Source organism: Fusarium redolens, assembly GCF_020744475.1.
Source record: "Fusarium redolens strain MPI-CAGE-AT-0023 chromosome Unknown BKA55scaffold_2, whole genome shotgun sequence".
Lineage (NCBI taxonomy): Eukaryota > Fungi > Ascomycota > Sordariomycetes > Hypocreales > Nectriaceae > Fusarium > Fusarium redolens.
The window spans coordinates 2,982,861-2,999,943 of record NW_025763665.1 but is presented as its reverse complement, the minus strand read 5'-3'; the positions used below and the strand labels follow the sequence as shown (position 1 = coordinate 2,999,943).

General features: G+C 49.9%; 3 protein-coding genes across 3 annotated transcripts; 1 reads left to right on the top strand and 2 right to left on the bottom strand.

The window, feature by feature from the left end:
- Positions 1 to 1,364: 1,364 nt before the first annotated feature.
- On the top strand, positions 1,365 to 3,318 carry BKA55DRAFT_499695 (uncharacterized protein; the record flags this gene model as incomplete). Its single annotated transcript, XM_046186674.1, has 3 exons — positions 1,365 to 1,759; positions 1,809 to 2,161; positions 2,210 to 3,318. 3 exons carry the CDS (start codon positions 1,365 to 1,367, stop codon positions 3,316 to 3,318), a joined length of 1,857 nt encoding a protein of 618 aa, XP_046055390.1.
- Positions 3,319 to 3,928: 610 nt separating this feature from the next.
- BKA55DRAFT_500366 (Sec63 Brl domain-containing protein) lies at positions 3,929 to 6,187 on the bottom strand (the record flags this gene model as incomplete). Its single annotated transcript, XM_046186746.1, has 4 exons — positions 3,929 to 4,080; positions 4,134 to 5,733; positions 5,794 to 6,105; positions 6,158 to 6,187. 4 exons carry the CDS (start codon positions 6,185 to 6,187, stop codon positions 3,929 to 3,931), a joined length of 2,094 nt encoding a protein of 697 aa, XP_046055389.1.
- Positions 6,188 to 6,637: 450 nt separating this feature from the next.
- On the bottom strand, positions 6,638 to 10,984 carry BKA55DRAFT_671403 (ADP-ribosylation factor family-domain-containing protein). Its single transcript, XM_046197965.1, has 7 exons — positions 10,851 to 10,984; positions 10,684 to 10,787; positions 10,532 to 10,571; positions 10,414 to 10,479; positions 10,047 to 10,358; positions 8,328 to 9,263; positions 6,638 to 8,275 (listed from the first exon to the last, which is right to left on the bottom strand). The coding sequence occupies exons 1-7, from the start codon at positions 10,867 to 10,869 to the stop codon at positions 6,942 to 6,944; spliced, it is 2,811 nt and encodes a 936-aa protein (XP_046055388.1). The 5' UTR covers positions 10,870 to 10,984; the 3' UTR covers positions 6,638 to 6,941.
- Positions 10,985 to 17,083: the final 6,099 nt, after the last annotated feature.

Genomic DNA, 17,083 nt, shown 5'->3' with positions numbered 1-17,083 from the left:
GGTGATGTCACAGGCAGGTACAGGGAGTTCGTTTTTATGGCTTGTGAAAGTCGGCACCGAGGATGAGGAACAGATGACATGGATCCTGCCTGACTCAGCGGATTGTATATACTAAATTATATCCGGTTGGGACAATAAAAGTTGGGGATATATCCATAACTCACACCACGAATCAAAGAATTACATGATGTAATGTAAGTACCTTACAGAACTCTTCTCTTCTTTATGTCTTGTACAGTTGTATCGAACACTGCCATAAACAACGCCTAGAATGTCTACTGTCGAGGTTCAAAGATGCCGTAGAGAACCCAAGACTCTTAATCCTAAGTGACAAAAGTATTAGATAGGTATAGAGGATATCGTATGATATTTTATGATGAACTTGGTGGGCTCTTAGAGTATCGGGTCCTCTGCCACTCCGATCCTGGAGTGATACAGCTGAGTATAAGAACAAGTTGATTGTTGCTTTCGGCCAATCTAGCATACTTTCAGTGCTGCACCACTGTCCTCAAGATCCCTCTGCTTTAAGCAGAGTCACTTTTTTGACTATTGTTTTCTTTTTGAGGGCTCTGAAGTGTTCGAAACCTCTGCCAGGCGTTCATGTAATAGAACTCCATAGAGCAAGGTGTCAGCTGCATTTGTAGTATGTGGCAGCCTAGAACAACCAGACTTGTTCATTCGTATACTTGTTCCACGGTTAATCCTCGCTCTGATATTGCGCAAAATAGATCCATCATACAGAGAGACAAGTTACCTGCCTCTTGGCTTTGATCACGGGATTGTCCGACCACATTTATCTTGGCTTCCTTCCGTGTAGTACAGTACCAGCTGAGTCTGAGACATGGAACTGACAGAAAATGATTTCTTTCTGTAGTAATACCTATAGTCATATATCCTATCAAGGTTCTTTTACTAAAAGATGCAAATCAACTTGAAAAATCTAGTATTGTCATGTCTGTATCACGTGGGCCCTATCGGATACTCTACCGGGCTGCGATAGCTACCTGGAGCTAGTAAGGTAGGTAGGCACCTAATGTAACCGCTGTAAGCCAGACCCAAACTCAACTCCACCACGATCTATCATCACCATTCATTCTTTCATTCTCCTTGGAATCTTTCATTCCATTGCAACAATCGCTGGCTTCTAATTTCTGCCCCGCTGCTCTACTACAGTCTCGTCCAAGCTGTAACAATCTCCGGTTCGACTTTCGAAACTCCCTTCAATTCGCTTGTCACTTGTTGACTCGCCTATCTCCTCTCTTGGCTCTGTTCTCCCCTCTTAAACTCAATTTAAGCGCGGTCTGCCTGCGCCTTCGCAAGTATTCAGCCGACATATGATGCGCGCATCTAGATAATCAATCGCCATGGCTTCCTCCCGCCGAGGACAACCGTCTCTTTCCGTCCGCATGCCTTCAAACCAACCTCTCGATCGTCCTCCTATCGATGCTCTCTTTCTCATCCACTTCGACGTCAAGGCCGGATATACAATTCTCTGGAAACAAAATGCCCCAGGGATTGACCTAGAGGGTCTTGTGGAATACAAGTCTCTTCCTTCCGGCTTGCACACAGTCTCTGAAGATCTCATCTACTTCGTTCACGACAGCGCCCATGCCGGACTCAGCGCCTTTGTGAACATGCCCTGCGATGAGGAGGAGGCACGAAACGCGAGAATGTTTGCCGTGGGAGTTTTGGTTCCCCTGAGCTATGGTCGCCTGGGTCGCGCTTGGAGGCATGCCGAAGGACTGAAGGAAATGGCTGCGTACGCAATCTACCCTATGCGCAATGGACTTGGCTGACGTGTTGAACAGGAAACTGGCCGAGGATCGCAAAAACACAAGTATACTCGAGGAATATTGGGTTGCTAATCGCGAAAAGTCTGGAAATGGCAATCGTCGACTCTCAGGAGAAACCCCCGTGAGCTCTCCGTCTCTCAACTCATCACCTTTCCCCCGCAAAACCCACAGCCGCAACCGATCAGCTTCCGATGGTGCCTCTCTAATACCGCCCGGCAACAAGCTCTCACCATACCACCCTGCCTGGAGTTTGACTAGCCTTCTGGACAAGTTTGGCCCGCTCATCTTTCCTATACATCGCGCTGCCTTGCTGCGGAAGCGTATTCTAATATCATGCCATGCACCAGTCCATGAAGTTTGTGATTTTGGTAAGTCATATCCTTTCAAGGCGTAGCTCTTTTGTTAATAATTCCCAGTATATAACCTCTCTGTTCTCTCCAATATTCCTTTATCTGTCACCGATATACTGCCAGGCTCAGCTTCAACTCAGCGTCTAAGACCGCTTTTCTCTATTGGTGTTCATGATATCCCTTTCCTCATGGACGACTTTGAGGCGTCTAAGAGGCCCCGCAATGATGAAGATGCGATAGATGACGAATCAGGCTCTGGTTGGATCGCGTGCACCACTGACAGCATTCTTGCTATGAAGGACACGCTATGGGATATGCTCATCACTTTGCCTCCCGACTACTCTTGTAATGCTACAGAGCGAGTTTGGCCCGTGGTCGAATGCCCTCGTGGACAGCCTATCAAGGCGACCCAGCGAGATCTTCGTCGTTTTACCACTCTGAAGAACGGCCTTGCCCGTCTTGCAGCTGCTAGTCAAGCCCCTAGTGCATTCCCAGAATCTCCTGAAGAGGAGCGCTCTGCGCGTCGATTTTCCACCCAGTCAAGTCATATCGTCCGTGACCCACGAGACGACGCAGTGGAAAAGGTCGTCGAACCCTTGACATGGGCGGCTTTTGCCTACAATGGTTACATGTGGTGGGCCAGCGCCGGTGAGCAATTGCGTCAGGAACAGCAAGAGGAGGCAGCTCATGATGCTTCTCTGCTCGCCGATTTTGGACCCTCTATGACTATGCCCCGACCAGGTTCTCGCTCTGGACAGCTATCGGACTCACTTGGTTCTCTCAATGCCAGCCATCGTGCCCCTGACGGTTCAGGCGAAGCCCGATTTGAGCTTGCTATCATCGCCTACTTCCACCGTCTCACCACCCAAATACTATCAGTGCTGGCTGATCTAGCTGACAGCCAAGATGAGCCATATACTGACCATGATGATGATGATGAGGGCTTATCACAAGCTTCAGGCGAAAGAGCACCCCTTCGTCCATCAGACTCTGTCCTCGGACCCGATGATGCCGATGCTATCCGCGTAGATAGCCACGCTGTGGAAAACATGGGTCTCGACGTCTGGAGCGATACCGATGCTTTGTTCATTCGTGAATTGTCAATCTTGTACTTCGGTCGTCCCGCTCGTATTGAGGGCAAGGGCGTCGAAGTCTGTGGTGTAAGAGTATGTTAAGAAGTCACCCCACTGTTCGAAAGATATGTACAAGCAAGACGAAAGCTGGTCTTGCGTCTTTGGAACCCTATATACTACGCATAATCTATATCCCGAAAGGTCCCGAGAGAATCTCAAGAAGCAATACAATAGGTGTACATAATTTATGGAAACGAGAACCTCGCCTCACGAGCACTGTTTCAAGGGGAAAGAGAATGATAATTCGGGCGCTTGTTATATTATATGATGGTTGCTCCAATACGGTTTTGTGCTCAATGGAGGCTGAGATGGAAACTGGAAAAGGTGGCTTATTGCTTGAACGAAACAAGCCGGCTTTGGAGATAATTTGAAGTTGAATGAGAATAAACACAGCAAGAAAGAGTTATATACTGAGTGTGTACCCTAAAGAAACCCCTAAACTCCCAACTTGTTTCTAGATAAAGAAACAAATGCCCAAGCTTTAAAGTGTTTGTCGTCTTCCTCCAGACTCCCTCCCTTCCTAATACATACATACACAGAGTATTATTTCGCTTTCGTATACACACATCATGCTCCTGAAAAGGGGGGGGGTTCGCTCATGACTTAGTGATTACAGTACTTTTTTTATCCACGAACAGAGACTGGTGGACCGTTATGACTCGTCCTCAGTATCGGTATTTGTTGCGCTGGTGTCATCCTCCTCCTCATCCGTTCCACTCTCATCCTCAGAGTCGTCAGAATCCCTTCTACGGGTCTTGGGAGTTTGACCAGTCTTGAGAACGTGCATCTGTCCAGCGAGGGAATCTGAAAAATTGTTAGCATGCATATTAATGATCTGTTTTGCGATTGAGACTTACCCTCTTCCGGCTCACTGATCTCGTCCTCTGCTTGCATCTCTGCTGCCTTGCTTGCTTCCTCGACAACCAATGTAACTTCCATCTTCGTATCGAAGCCGACATAGGAGTCGCAGATAACGTGCAGAACAAAGGTGTAGTGACCAGCCTGAGGGGGAGCAGCGAATTGAGCTTTGAGAGTCTGCATGTTGAAAGTAGGCTTGTCCTCATCGTCGATAATAGGTTGGTCGAACTTGGCGAAGTGGAAAGGAGGAACAGCCATCTTGCCTTGCTTGGAGTCGCTGAGGAAAGCGTGCCATTGAGGAGAGTGATCACGGGCGTAGTAAGGGGCGTGTGTCAGAGGGGGCAGGATTGACTCCTCCTCGATAGGAATAAGCTTGCCGTCAGGGCCCTTGATAGTCTTCTTCTTGCGTCCGTTGATAGCCTCGATATCATCCTCGGCTGGATCAATGTCCTCGAGATCCAGCTCGTTGACAGGAGGAATGTTCTCGGTACCAGGAGGGATGAAGCGACCCTTGATGACAAGAGAGACCAGTGACGAAGGAATAATGAAGCGCTCTCCAGTAACCTTGAAGAAAGCCCTCGATACACGGAAGAAGGGAATCTGCTTAGCGACACCAATTGCGGTCTGGTATTGCTCCTCAGTCAGGAGGCCCTTTCCAACAGCAAGCTGTCTGCGCTGTGCGTCTGGCCGATCCATAAATCGATGGACAGGCATGTGTGTCTTGGAGTCACCTTCAATAGCACGAGCAATCTCAGGAGTGATGTGGGGAAGCTGGAGAAGAGGAGAGGCGTGGGGTGCAACAGCCTGGATCAGGTTCTGGCTTGTGTAGAACGAGTTGGCAATGGGACCAATGTTTCCATAGGCAAGAGTAATAGCGTTGAATGACTGGTTGAGAGCGCGGGCGAGAGGGCCAACCTGGAACTTGGCCTTGGTCAGAGCAGGGTCGTCAAGCTCAACACGGCCAAGGTAAGCCCAGAGAAGGGCAAGGGCTTTCCGTCGAACACCGTTGTCAAGATCCTCGAGAGCCTCCTTGTCCTTGAGTGACATGCCAGAAGCAGTGGGACCGGCCTCGCTCTCGGCTGTAATTCGTGACTCGATTTTAGAAAGACCAGATTCGCCCTTGTCACCCTTCAGAATCTCCTCGAACTCCTTGCCGGCGCTGAGAGCAGTGATGATGCCGCCCTCCTCAATCTCGTCGTCGTATTGTCGGAATAGGTTGTTGGCGCTCTCCATCAGGACACCCTCCTTGGACATTCTCTTCGTGCCATACCACCACGATCCGACGAGCCAGGGCAGAAGGACTCCGAGAAGCAGAGTGTACAGAAGAACGACATACTTGCCGTTACCATCGGAGACCATAAACTGGGGAAGGGCGATGCCCATGCTGAAGCTCTGCTTTCCATCGGGGTGACCATACTGGATGTAGTTGTTCCGCACGTCTTCGTCGGTGAGGGCTTGATAGGCCTTGGTGAGTTCAACGTAGAAGTCGTTAAGGGATTCCACAGTCTCGTTCTTGGCTGGGTCAGGCCGAACCTTGTCGGGATGAAACTTGAGGGAGAGTCGCTTGTAGTGCGACTTGATTTGCTTCTCGTTGAGAGACTAGTAGCGATTGTGTCAGCAACGTCAATTCAGACAGATATAGCCGTCGCAGGAACTTACCTCTGAGATACCTAGAATATCATAAGGGTTCCAAAGCTTGGGGACAGTTCGCTGGGTGACCATGATCAGGTAGGCCATGCCAGCCATGACGGCCCAGCCGATTATCACGAAGATGACCCGCTTAACCCTCCATTGGCTACGCTTCTGCGCTGACTTGAGCGACTCGACAGTAGCCGCATGCTCTGACTTGTAGTCGGTCTTGATCCGTGGCGCAAGCGCATCTTGGTCGCGGTTCGGGCGAAGGAGTGTGTAGGTAAGGGGAACAGTGACGAGGCCGGTGAGGGTCAGGATAAAGAAGGGGAAGAATTGGCCCTGATAATTCGAGTTAGCCAGTGCCAAAGCATAGCGGCAATGGTCTCCTTACCTGCTCGTCATAAGAGTAGTCGGAACTCATCTTGACGGGTTGAAGAGAGCCCCAGGGCTACTCTCAAAGCAAGCTCGAGGGGAAACGTAGCCCACAACTCAAGGCGATCAATGTATAGAAGATAGAAACAAAGACACACAAAAGCGCTCTAATAAAATAAAGAGAATCTCTTTACAAAACCAAGTACAAGTTCTCTGCCCCAAAAGAGTGTATTTTACTGGCAGATAATATTGTGCTTGTTGGGTGAGAAAGTAAGGTAAGAAAAGTGCTGGTGTCGTGTCGAGTCGAACTGTCCTGTCGTTTAGTTACGGCCACGCAGCGCATTTCCCATGGTCGACCTTCGTTTGAAGGAAGCGGGTTGACGGCTGCCGGTAATCGGATTATCTGTCACTCCCCACTTGCCACCTGCACTGAATGGCTCCTTCCGTACGCGCCACCGTGTTCTCAGTTTCAGCACAGAGGAACAATTTTAGAAAGGACAACCACTGTTTGTTAGTGCACTCAGCCCTGCAAGCTATGACCTTCTAGTGCCAACCATCAACTCTATTTCGAGACCAAGACAGAACCGAGCAGTTGAATTCTATTACTTAAATAGGAACAAGACCAACTGGCCATAATTGACAAATGAAACGCTTGATGTTGATTAAAGACGCTTATAACGATTTACTTGTTCCTCCCAAACCTAATCCAATTTTCAAACCCAAACCTTTAAAGCAACTATGCTACTAATCTAGAGACATGCTCGTATTATATCCACTTCCCTCCATCTTACACGGCAGTTCACTCAACCGCTGACCTCCGAGTCACTCTTCTCTTCGGGCTCCTCATAAAGAGTGTTATCGTCGAGGGTGGTCATACCAAGGCCAAGCCCACTGAGATCATCCACATCGGTCTCGTCCTCTGTAGTTGCACCGTTGCCCATCTCCTCCGCCAGAATGTTTCTGATATCCTCTTCGCTGAGAATAGTTTGAATGCTGCCCCTACGCACCCATGGTCGTGAATCAGAGCGTCCTCGTTCAACCAGTCGCTCAATCTTGAGCCTGTTCTCAATGAACTTGAGCTTGGGGAAAGCACTTTGCTTTCCTTCGTGAATCATACGGGACAGTCGATGGGGATCAGGATCAGACAGAATGTGCCAGAAGTCTGAAATTCTCGACTTTGGCCAAATCGTAATAGTGCCGCTGAATTGTTGCAGCCAAAGCTGACTCCAATCTTGACCAAGAGGCCGTGGCAACAACTCGGCATGGCGGATAAACTTGAGCCACTTGTTCATGTCCAGTTTGAGATAGTGCTCGAACGCAGACATCAGGTAGCCACCTCGCCATCCACGCCCCTTGCGATGTGTGACTGGGTGACCAACTGATCCTCGAGATGAGAAAAAGAAAAGATTGATATGTGGGTTGACTTGGCTGACAATTGTAAAGTTGACGTTAAAATGTGTGTTCAAAGCCTTGATAGGGATGTCCGTTCGCAAACTGCCATCCTTCCACTTGTGGCCAAAAGAGTACGGCTCTAGAGAACCGTCTCGAGTCTTCATCATGAGAACGACAGGGTTAATAATTCCGGGTACAGCGGCCGATGCCAACACGGCCGACCAGATAACACAATCAGGGCTTGTGAGGTAGTTGCAAAGAATTGTTGGCGAATGGGGGTCAGCTGGGACACAGGTAACATTGAGAATGCGACCTGTTCGTTCGTAAGCTTCTCGGAATGTCAAGGAGCCATGCGTCCACCAGCCGCATCGTCGCGCCCAGTCAACCGAGTCAAATCGAGCTCCAGTCTTCCACCACCGAGGAATCCAGACTGTAAAGGGTTCGCGACAAGCGTTGATGCGCTCAGAAAGAGCTGGTACAAGAAGTTGCTTAAGCTCGTCGTTCGTTCGAGTAGCCACCAAAGCGGCAACTAGAGCACCGCCACTAGTGCCTGTGATGACATCTGGTAGCAGATCCGCATCGAGCAATGCTCGAACAACACCAATATGATAGTAGGCAAAGGCTGCACCTCCGGAAAGGCAGAGAGCCGTTCTTCCGTAGTTGGCGTAGACGTGCTTGAAGAGAACTCGCTTCTGCTCCATCTCGAGTTGCTTGGTGTTTGCCAGAAATTTGATACACTTCTCCTCTGCTTCATGTTAGAATCTTGGCCATTTGGAGCTGGGGTCTCCAGCACTCACCTTCATCGAGGAAATTCTGTACCAGATTCTTGGTTCCATAGTACGTTTGGCTGTATAACCTCGCGTTCTCAACGCCAACAAAGTTATTCTTGACGCAGGCTTCGATCAAAGTCTTCAGCTCATCCACTGCCTTTCCTCCATTACTCTTCTCGCCCTTGTTTTCCTGCTCTTCAGCACGCAGTCTCGTCTTCTTCATCTGCTCCCAAACTCTTCGGACAGTCTTGGAATCGTAGTATGCGAAATCATTCTCTTCCCTCCATGTTTGTCGACCAAGGTAGTTGTCAAGCTCCTTTGCGGCACTCACCCAGTCCTCATACTTCGAAGCATTTCGCAAATTCCGTCGGAGTCTTTCTCGCTGGCCGCGCCATGTGAAGAAATGCTCGTAGACCCAGATATATAGCCTTGTCGAGAGGTATGCAACGGCAAGTCCACCCAGCCATGCAAACACGAAGAAAAGCAAAGGCCACTTTGAAAGTTGGTATAGATATCCTTCTCGAGTCTCATCCTTGGTGCGGGTCCCTAGAAGACCCTCAACAGCCCCCTTTCCACCCCTGCGCTTTCTCTTGCTTCGCTTCGAACCGCGCCGACGACTATAGATCTTCTCGTTAACAGGCGCCCAATCGTTCTGCGCTGTTATAAATGTTCCTTGACTCGGTGTCGGAGGAACAGGGAGATCTCCAGAGGCAGCGTCCGCGGCGGCGGCGACAGCAGCGACATCATCCGCAAGACCAGATTCGACCTGCGAAGGCCTCTTTGTCACACTAAACGAACTCGGGCTGCGAGGCGATCGAGCGCCGTTTTCATCGGTCGGACTCTGAAGCGGATCAGGAGCCTGGAGCGCCTTCTCAAAGGCTTCCAAGTCTTGCGCATCGACGAACTCAGTGTCGACATCAGGAAGAAGGGAGGGGTCGAAAGATTCCGGTGGAAATCCATAGACTGGATCGCAAGGCAGTAGTGAGGAATATGACGAGGACGACATTGCGATCGATTTTATGCTGTAATCTCTAACCCATTGCTGACAGAAGAGGGAAATAAGTCAGATTTCTTGGAATCGCGAGATGTTGCAGCGGGTTAAGGGAGAAATTGATTACTATGATGCGAAGCTCTGTTGGGTTGCCTTGTGACGATTCTAGTAACATGACGTAGATTCCGTTGGGGAAATGGTACAGAGGTACATTTCCCGGGGATCCATACCAGTCCGTCTTGGCGAACCGAGGCCTCTATCGAACACCTGGTATCACCACCGACGGCGATAGAATGAGCCCACGGACGCTAATCATGAGATGTAATACGCATAATCTCTCTCTAATTCTTGCCACCTTCTCTTTTAGCTACGGTTAGACTAGCTACATCACGTATCATGATATGTGTCCCGACGATGCCTAGGCACGATAATGTCGTTCATGAGCATCCAAGCCTCCCCTTGTAAGCACCCTAGCACATAACACCAGGGGTCTAATTTTTCCATCTTCAGGAGCATTTTTCAAAATGAGGCTCGGCTAGATTTTGTAGCAAGTAAATGTAGTAGAATTGCACGACCAATGTTCGCCTAAAGGAGAATTCTGAGTCTCCTAAACACTGGAAAAGTCACTTGTCCTCTCTGTCTCTCCCCAAAAGGACTCGTCGTAAGGTATACCTCTCTAGCTCACTGCCTCACTTCTTCCAATCTCATCTCATTTTCCCTACTCCTTTACACGTACTGCGACAACCAGCGTATACCTTCGCCGTAGCCTTGTCGCATAACCACTGAGCACATGAAGAGCTCGATGGGTCGGATACCCTCGAGAGGGACCTTGCCCTTGCCGGTTGTCTGGTAAAGGCCGAGCTGGTGTCGCATCTCGTCCTCAGAGATAGCATCGGGGTGGTCGATCTTGTTGCCGAGAATAACGAAGGGAACCTTGGAGAGCTCCTCCATGGAGAGGAGGGCGTCGAGCTCGGCCTTGGCCTCGCCGAATCGCTCGTGGTCCTTGGCGTCGACAAGGAAGACAACGCCGTTGACCTCGGGGAAGTAATCGCGCCAGATACGTCGGGCTAATCACGTTGTTAGATATGTATGCGGGGTTGAAGGGGTGGTGTATTTGCGTACCCTGCTGATGACCGCCGAGATCGAAGGTGGTAAATCGAACGTTGCCGATGGCAAGCTCCTCGGATGCTGCGATGTCTCAGTATAAACGAATTGTTGATGCTTTCAAGGAGGATCTTACTGGGGTGAAGAGTGGGCTGGAGAATAGCGACACGGTCGTTCTGTAAATCCATCGTTAGTCGTCATATATCTCCAAAAACCGCCACCGCTGGTAACAAGTATCCCAGCTGACAACCGTTTATCCAACAATCCAACAGCATTGTGTCGACGCACCTTCAGCATGTGAAGCAGAGTAGTCTTTCCGGCGTTGTCCAGACCCAAGAAGAGCAGCTTGGCGTGTTTGTTGAGCAGTCCCAAGGAGGACAGCACATCATAGACTATACGCAGCACGTGTCAGCCCATTCAAGTTGCCAGTTGTTTAATCGTAGCCGAATACATACACCAGTTGACAATCCACATGTTGTGTGAGTATTAAAGTTGAGTATTAATTTGAAATAAAAGCTGTGGTGTTATTATCTTGCACTGGAGAAAAAGAGTCGTCGTTATCGTTGGCGTCGTGGAATGTAGCTGGTGGTGGATTGTTAGGAGGCGTTGAATTGAATCAAAAGCTGGCAAGAAAGGGACGCTGAAGTGATGCCTAATATATAAGGCATGCATAATCGTGCATGTCACGCCGTACAGTTCCGTCCATCGAATTCCGAGCTGCAGGTCAGCTGGTACAAGGCAAAAGGACAGAGAAATGTGTCTAAATTTTGTATTTCTACATAAAGTAGCACCTGATATGTATTCTCTTATGTTTAGTTGTGCTTTGGTACAGTGGCATTCACAGCTTCCTTGCCAGACTGGTGTGAATCGAAGTCCAACTCTGGGATTGACTTACACCAAGAGTGACCACCAGCTGATAACAACCCCAATGGCCAACGAGGCTTAGAACCAAAACTTACCAGTCAAATTGAATAACCGCGTGTACTTTCATTCATCCAATTACTTCATATCATCATAGAAAGCGAACAATATATGGCAGGGAATCATTGTCGTGATTGATATTCCGCTAAATGCATTTATGTCATGATAGCCTCTCATCCAACGCCGAGCATGTAACCCAGTAATACCAAATGCTGAATCGGGTATCCAAGCAGTTCAAAATAAGCTCCTTTCCGCCAGTAGCGAGCGTTGTCCGGCCGCTTTATGCAGTATGACAAAGAAAAAATAGAAAAATATGTACAGGAAATCTCGAACATTGCGAGCATCCAGAGTCCATTATCAGTATATACAGGAAAACAATCTCGGAGACCTAGCCGAGAAGGTGTAAGAAGAAAGGACGTTTGAGTCATCAAGTTAAGTCGTATAAGATGTATCATCTTCGTCGTAACGTGCCTCGCAGTCTAAATTGAGGAAGCATTGATGTTCTTTTGCAAGGACAATCAAGCATGCTTAGATGGAAAGGACGTAGTTGGTCTGGTCCTTCTTGCCCGCCATAAGAAGGCCGAGTTCCCTCATGCGTTCCGTGCCGCGTCCGGGAACAGGCTTGCGCTCGGGGATCTGGCCACGTCGAGCGCGGTGGCAGTATTTTTGGTGAAACTTCTCCTTGCGTCGCTGACGCTTGCTCTCCAGACCCTTAACGATATCGATAGCTCCACGGATATGGGTATCATTGTCATATTTGACCTTGTGTCGGGCCTGCTTTCGCTGGTGGCACATAGCGCCACCGCGGGGAAGAGACTTGGTGTGGGTGAGACCAGGACGACCAGCCAGGTTGAAGTTGACTTGGCCACAGCGAGGAGATCCAAGAGGGGTAGTGATGGGCTTGCGCATAGGAGCTGGGGACTTGGCCTTTCGAGGGGATTGACGATCAAACAGAGGCTTGGGCGATCGGCCTCGGACCTTGGGAGGGGGTGAGTGATGGCGCTTGGGGGGAGGAGAGCGGAATCGCTTAGGAGAGGCATGCTCGCTCTTGCGACGGCGACGAGGGCGGTCACGTTCATGATGAAGGTCCTCCATCTTGCCCTGGAAGAACTCATCATCCTCGTCACTTGAGTGGTGAACAGGGTTGAAGATCTCACCCTCGTTTTCCTCCTCAGGCTCAGAGGCAGGGAAACTAGGGTCGATGTCCTGAGGAATGACGCGAAGCTTCTCGTTTCGTCGAGCTGCGAGGCATGAAAGGTAAGCTTCCTCAAGAGGACGGTCCTCATCCAATGTGCCGCAGACAAAGTCAGTGCTGTCGGGAAGATCAGGAGCCTCCTCGGCATATCTGACGCGTTTTGAGCGACGGTTGGCACGCTGGTTGTCCACGGTAGTGATAGAAGAATCAGACTGCAACTCATGAAGAGACGGACGGCGCATGAGAGTAGCACCCGATCCGATATGAACCACAGATTTGGCTCCAGGAGTCCAGAGACGCATGTCATCATCCTCATCATCCTCATCAGAATCGGCGAATCCAGTCTCTTCATCGGTGTGATAGCCATCAGAGTCGTCAGCGTCGTCGTCGTCATCATCTTCTTCTTCATCGAGTTCAACATCTAGTTCGTCGTCCTCATCCTCGTCGCCAACATCGGCATCTTCCTCGTCCTCGAGCTCGTCTTCTTCCTCTTGCGCCTCTTCCTCTGCCTCGGTAGCCAGACGTCGAATGTTGTTCTCCTTTGTCAGAGTGTCATTGATTGTCAGTTTAGTTGCAATGGCATTGCTATCACGTCGGATCCAATCATCTTCTCGGGTGATACCACTAGCAAACTCGTGGAACTGGGAACTGTCCGTGGCAAGGTCAGAGGAGTCGGCACGGAGAAATCTAGGACGCGACATGGAGTGTCGGCGTGGTGTGACATGACGAGGTGCGGCAAATGACAGGGCTGAAGTTCGCTTGGGGGTTGAGGGAGATTCGCCCTTTGGTGTGGCGTCCTTTTTGGCGCAGTTCTCGGTGTACCGGGGAGGAGTGTTCTGGGTAGAGGCGGGTCGAGCTGGGCATGCAAATTTGATGCATGACTTGCGAGGAGCTTCCTGAGCAGAAGGAGCCTTGACCATAGGTTGGGATCGAGGGGGTTGTTCTTGGGCCACAGGCTTGCCACCGCATGCAAACTGGATGCTTCGCTTGCGAGGCTCCTCAGTCTTGCCCTGCTGTAGCCTGACAGCAGCGCCTAGCAAAGAAACATGCGTAGGCTCGGCAGCGCGCCCATCGTGCAAGCGTAGCATGGTCATTTCGGGGAGAGGAGGGCTTGGTGTGCTCGGTCTCGAAGGGCTAGTGAAACCAGTGTCGCTCGTGAGGTCGGCGGTCGAGGCGAGGCTGATGTTGCTGACAAGAGAGCGACGTCGCTGGGTATTGGCCATGGATCGTGAGATAGTCTGGGGAGTGTAGAGGTCGTCGTCTGAGTTTCCATTGATAGCCTTGGTCAACAGAGAGGACTTTTCGATGGAGGGTCGAATGGTAGTTCGTTGGAAATCGTTGGCAGTAAACTGTTGCTTCTTGAGGGTTATCTCGGGCGGTTCGTCGGCCTCTTCGAGCTCTTCTGAACCGTGAGCCACCCAGAGGGTGTCTGGGTTGTTGGTAGTCATGTTGTTCGTCATATTGGCAGGTAGAGTGTTTCGACTTTGGGGTGCAAGTGTGGGGGTTGAGGTGAAGATTCGAAACAGGAAGTTCGATTCGTGATCAGGAGATTAGGATAATAGTTGTTGAAGTAGTCGATGAGAAGGCGTATAGTTGTATGTGTCGTATAGTGGCTGAGGTGCAAGACGTTACGGTTGTATTATTGCCTGAGCAATAGCAACGTCGAAGGAGGCGTTAAAAGTGTCCCTGAGGACAGTGGTGCTATAACAGCAAGACAAACATCGTCAACTGCTATAGACTAGAGTAGGTTGTTGGTTGGGGTGGTTGCTTTGAGCGTGAGGGTGCTTTGATATGGGTCGATGGCAGAAGTGAGATGCAATGCAGGGCCGGGCCGGGCTGGGCTTTTGAGTAGAAGCTAGAAGAGGAGTAGAAAAGGCGGCTGATTCCCAAGTTGCAGGATTTCCCCAATCTCAATTCAGGGTGGCGTCTGTGCTGTGCTGTGCAGTGGGTGTGTGGTTTGTTATGGGTGTGTGAGAGCCGCTGTTCTGTTTATTGCGCGTGGAGACTGGTGCAGATGACGTTCTCCGAGGGCGGGCACGAGTGCGGCACCGTTTTGTAGTGTAACTCTATGTACAGTGCAGTACAGATCAAGGTCTGAGACAAAGTTGCTCGACAGGGACAAGGGGGGAGGGATAATGGATGGATGGATGGATGCTTTGTAGATTGTTTTAGAAGAAACAACTAAAAACTGAACAAAACAAAACAAAGAAAGGGCGGGAGAAGGGCGAGGCAATTATTTGAGGCAGTAAAGAAAAAGAGAAAGGGTGGCCTCGGGTCCTGTCTTTCATTTAATAAGGTAAGCCTTGTTAATTGGCGCGAAGCAACGAGAATGGAAAAATGCAGGTGGAAATGAACGAAAATTGACGGGAATACCTGACGCTACAAAGAAGATGTGAGCGAAAAAAGGTCACTTTCAGGTTGGGGCCCTGTGAAATGTAACAAGCCAGTCAGTTAGTTGCTGGTTAGTCCAGTCAATTCCTCTGAATCTGACCCGTGCTAGTAAAATTTCTTTGACACTGCGGGCACAAAGGTCAACAGGACTCCATTTTTTACCCGCTCCTGGCACGGCATATCGCCCATCGTCCTCTAATTTAAGGTATCGTAGGGAACGGCCCCCCCTAAATTTCATCCCGTTCCTTGTCGTCGTTGGCGCCATGTGCTAAGGGCTCAGGGCAGGGCTTCAGGTAATACGCTATCACCAATTAATGCTGTGGTGTGAGTGGACATGACTGACTTCAAATGACTGACTGATGGAAGCCAAGTTTCGAGTAAGCCCCAGCCTTTAACCTTCTGAGGAAGACGAATTCCTGGTTCACGGCATATTTTTGCGCCCTTTTTTTTCTTGTTCTCCTGGGCTAGGCCTTTCGATGCCTAGATCGATCCATGGCTTTTTTTCTGCTACTGTCTTGTCATTGCCCACGAAAAAACCATGCCCTGTATGTGTCTTGCTCCGCTGCTGACGCTCCGAATTGAGTCCGCTTTTCCACGGCGCCGAGAAAAAGAGCAGCCGTATAGGATCCATTCCGGTTCAAAATTACAGATCCAATCTTGAGGCGAGCATTTACGCATTCCGAGGTTCCAATTTCGGTACGCAGACCGCTCTCAACCCGCTCAGCCCAGTGCATTTCTCCTTTCCTCTACCATAGACATCCGTCAGGGTCTTCTCAATTGACCAGTGGCGCCTGTCAGCGACAGCCAAACTGAGATAGAGGGTAGATCCACGTTGTTAATAACCGAAAACAGGTCGCCCTGATCTACTGTGTGTCACACCGTCCTGACTCTGTCCTGACTCTGAGAGGCCTGAGGGTTGTCGGGCAGTTTCAGGGCCACGATTCGCTGCTTCGTATACCGTGTGAAGATGACAAAGGGCGCTACTTGCACTGCCCTCCTCCAAGCCCTCATGCTCGCATAATCATCCGCAAAAATACGGTACAGTACAGCACATTAAAGTTCTGCATCTTTTTTTCCAGAAGCAAACCGCCACAGAATTCTTTGACCGTTGATTCATCATCCACCCTCGGCAGGCCCACAATGGAATCGTCGCTTGTAAACCTTCCCACCAGCTACGAAGCGTGGTTTTGGTCGTACTAAGCAAACACCAGCCGCTTTCATATTCGAGGCGGTGTATCTGTAAATCGCAGCCAGCATAGCACAGCATGAGCTGTTGATGTCGCTGTCGTGTTGTATTGGTCATTTGGATGGCTTGTGACTGACAATCAGTCACTTTGCCAACCAAATCCTCGGATGATAGACAATGACTTGACACACAGCTTGCTTGTTTCAGTACACAGTCACCCCGCGCCAGGGACTACCTAGCCTATGCAAGAAGGGTTGATGATGCGCCACAGGCCGCTTTGTTGATCTTTGGTTGGAGGTTTGGTCTGGCTTGTTTGAGTGTTACAGGCGTCAAGAAAGCCTCGTCTGATCTATCTCACGCCCTTTGCCAGTGCAACAATGCACAAGAACAGCAACACGAGTTTGCCCTTCATCGCGCTCTTTCTTTGCCTTCTCAATCAGGCTTTGTTGCACTGAATAATGCACGTTTTACTCTTGGCTAACCCCAAGCCGTGGGGGTACAGAGCACAGCAGAGCAATAACTGATCCAGATGCTCGCCTCGTCGTTCTTCAACTTCCCCACAATCACCTGTTCCGTTCATGATAAACTGTCTTTCTACTGGTGCCATTTCCGCACTCACAAGCTAAGCTGCCGTCTGCGTCTTCGTCAACGCACGCAGTAACCGTCTTAGGTGTCATGTTGTCTCTCCAATCTGCATCAACAGCACCCCTTCGTCCATCCACCAATTGAACCCTTCTCTTACGACCAGGCTCGTGAGCTCTCCCACGTCTGGCCCACTTGCATACAGAAATGCATGCAATGCAAGCCAGAAATCCCCCGATGACGACAGTTTGGCATGGACACGGACTTGTCTTACTGTTAGCTAGCCTTTCCATGTGCCCGCAGAATCAATGGACGCATGAAATCCGAGTCAAGAATCCTTTCATATCCTCAAAGATCATCTCTCATGTTTATTACAAAGGACCCTGAAACTGACTACGTAGCAAACAGAAACA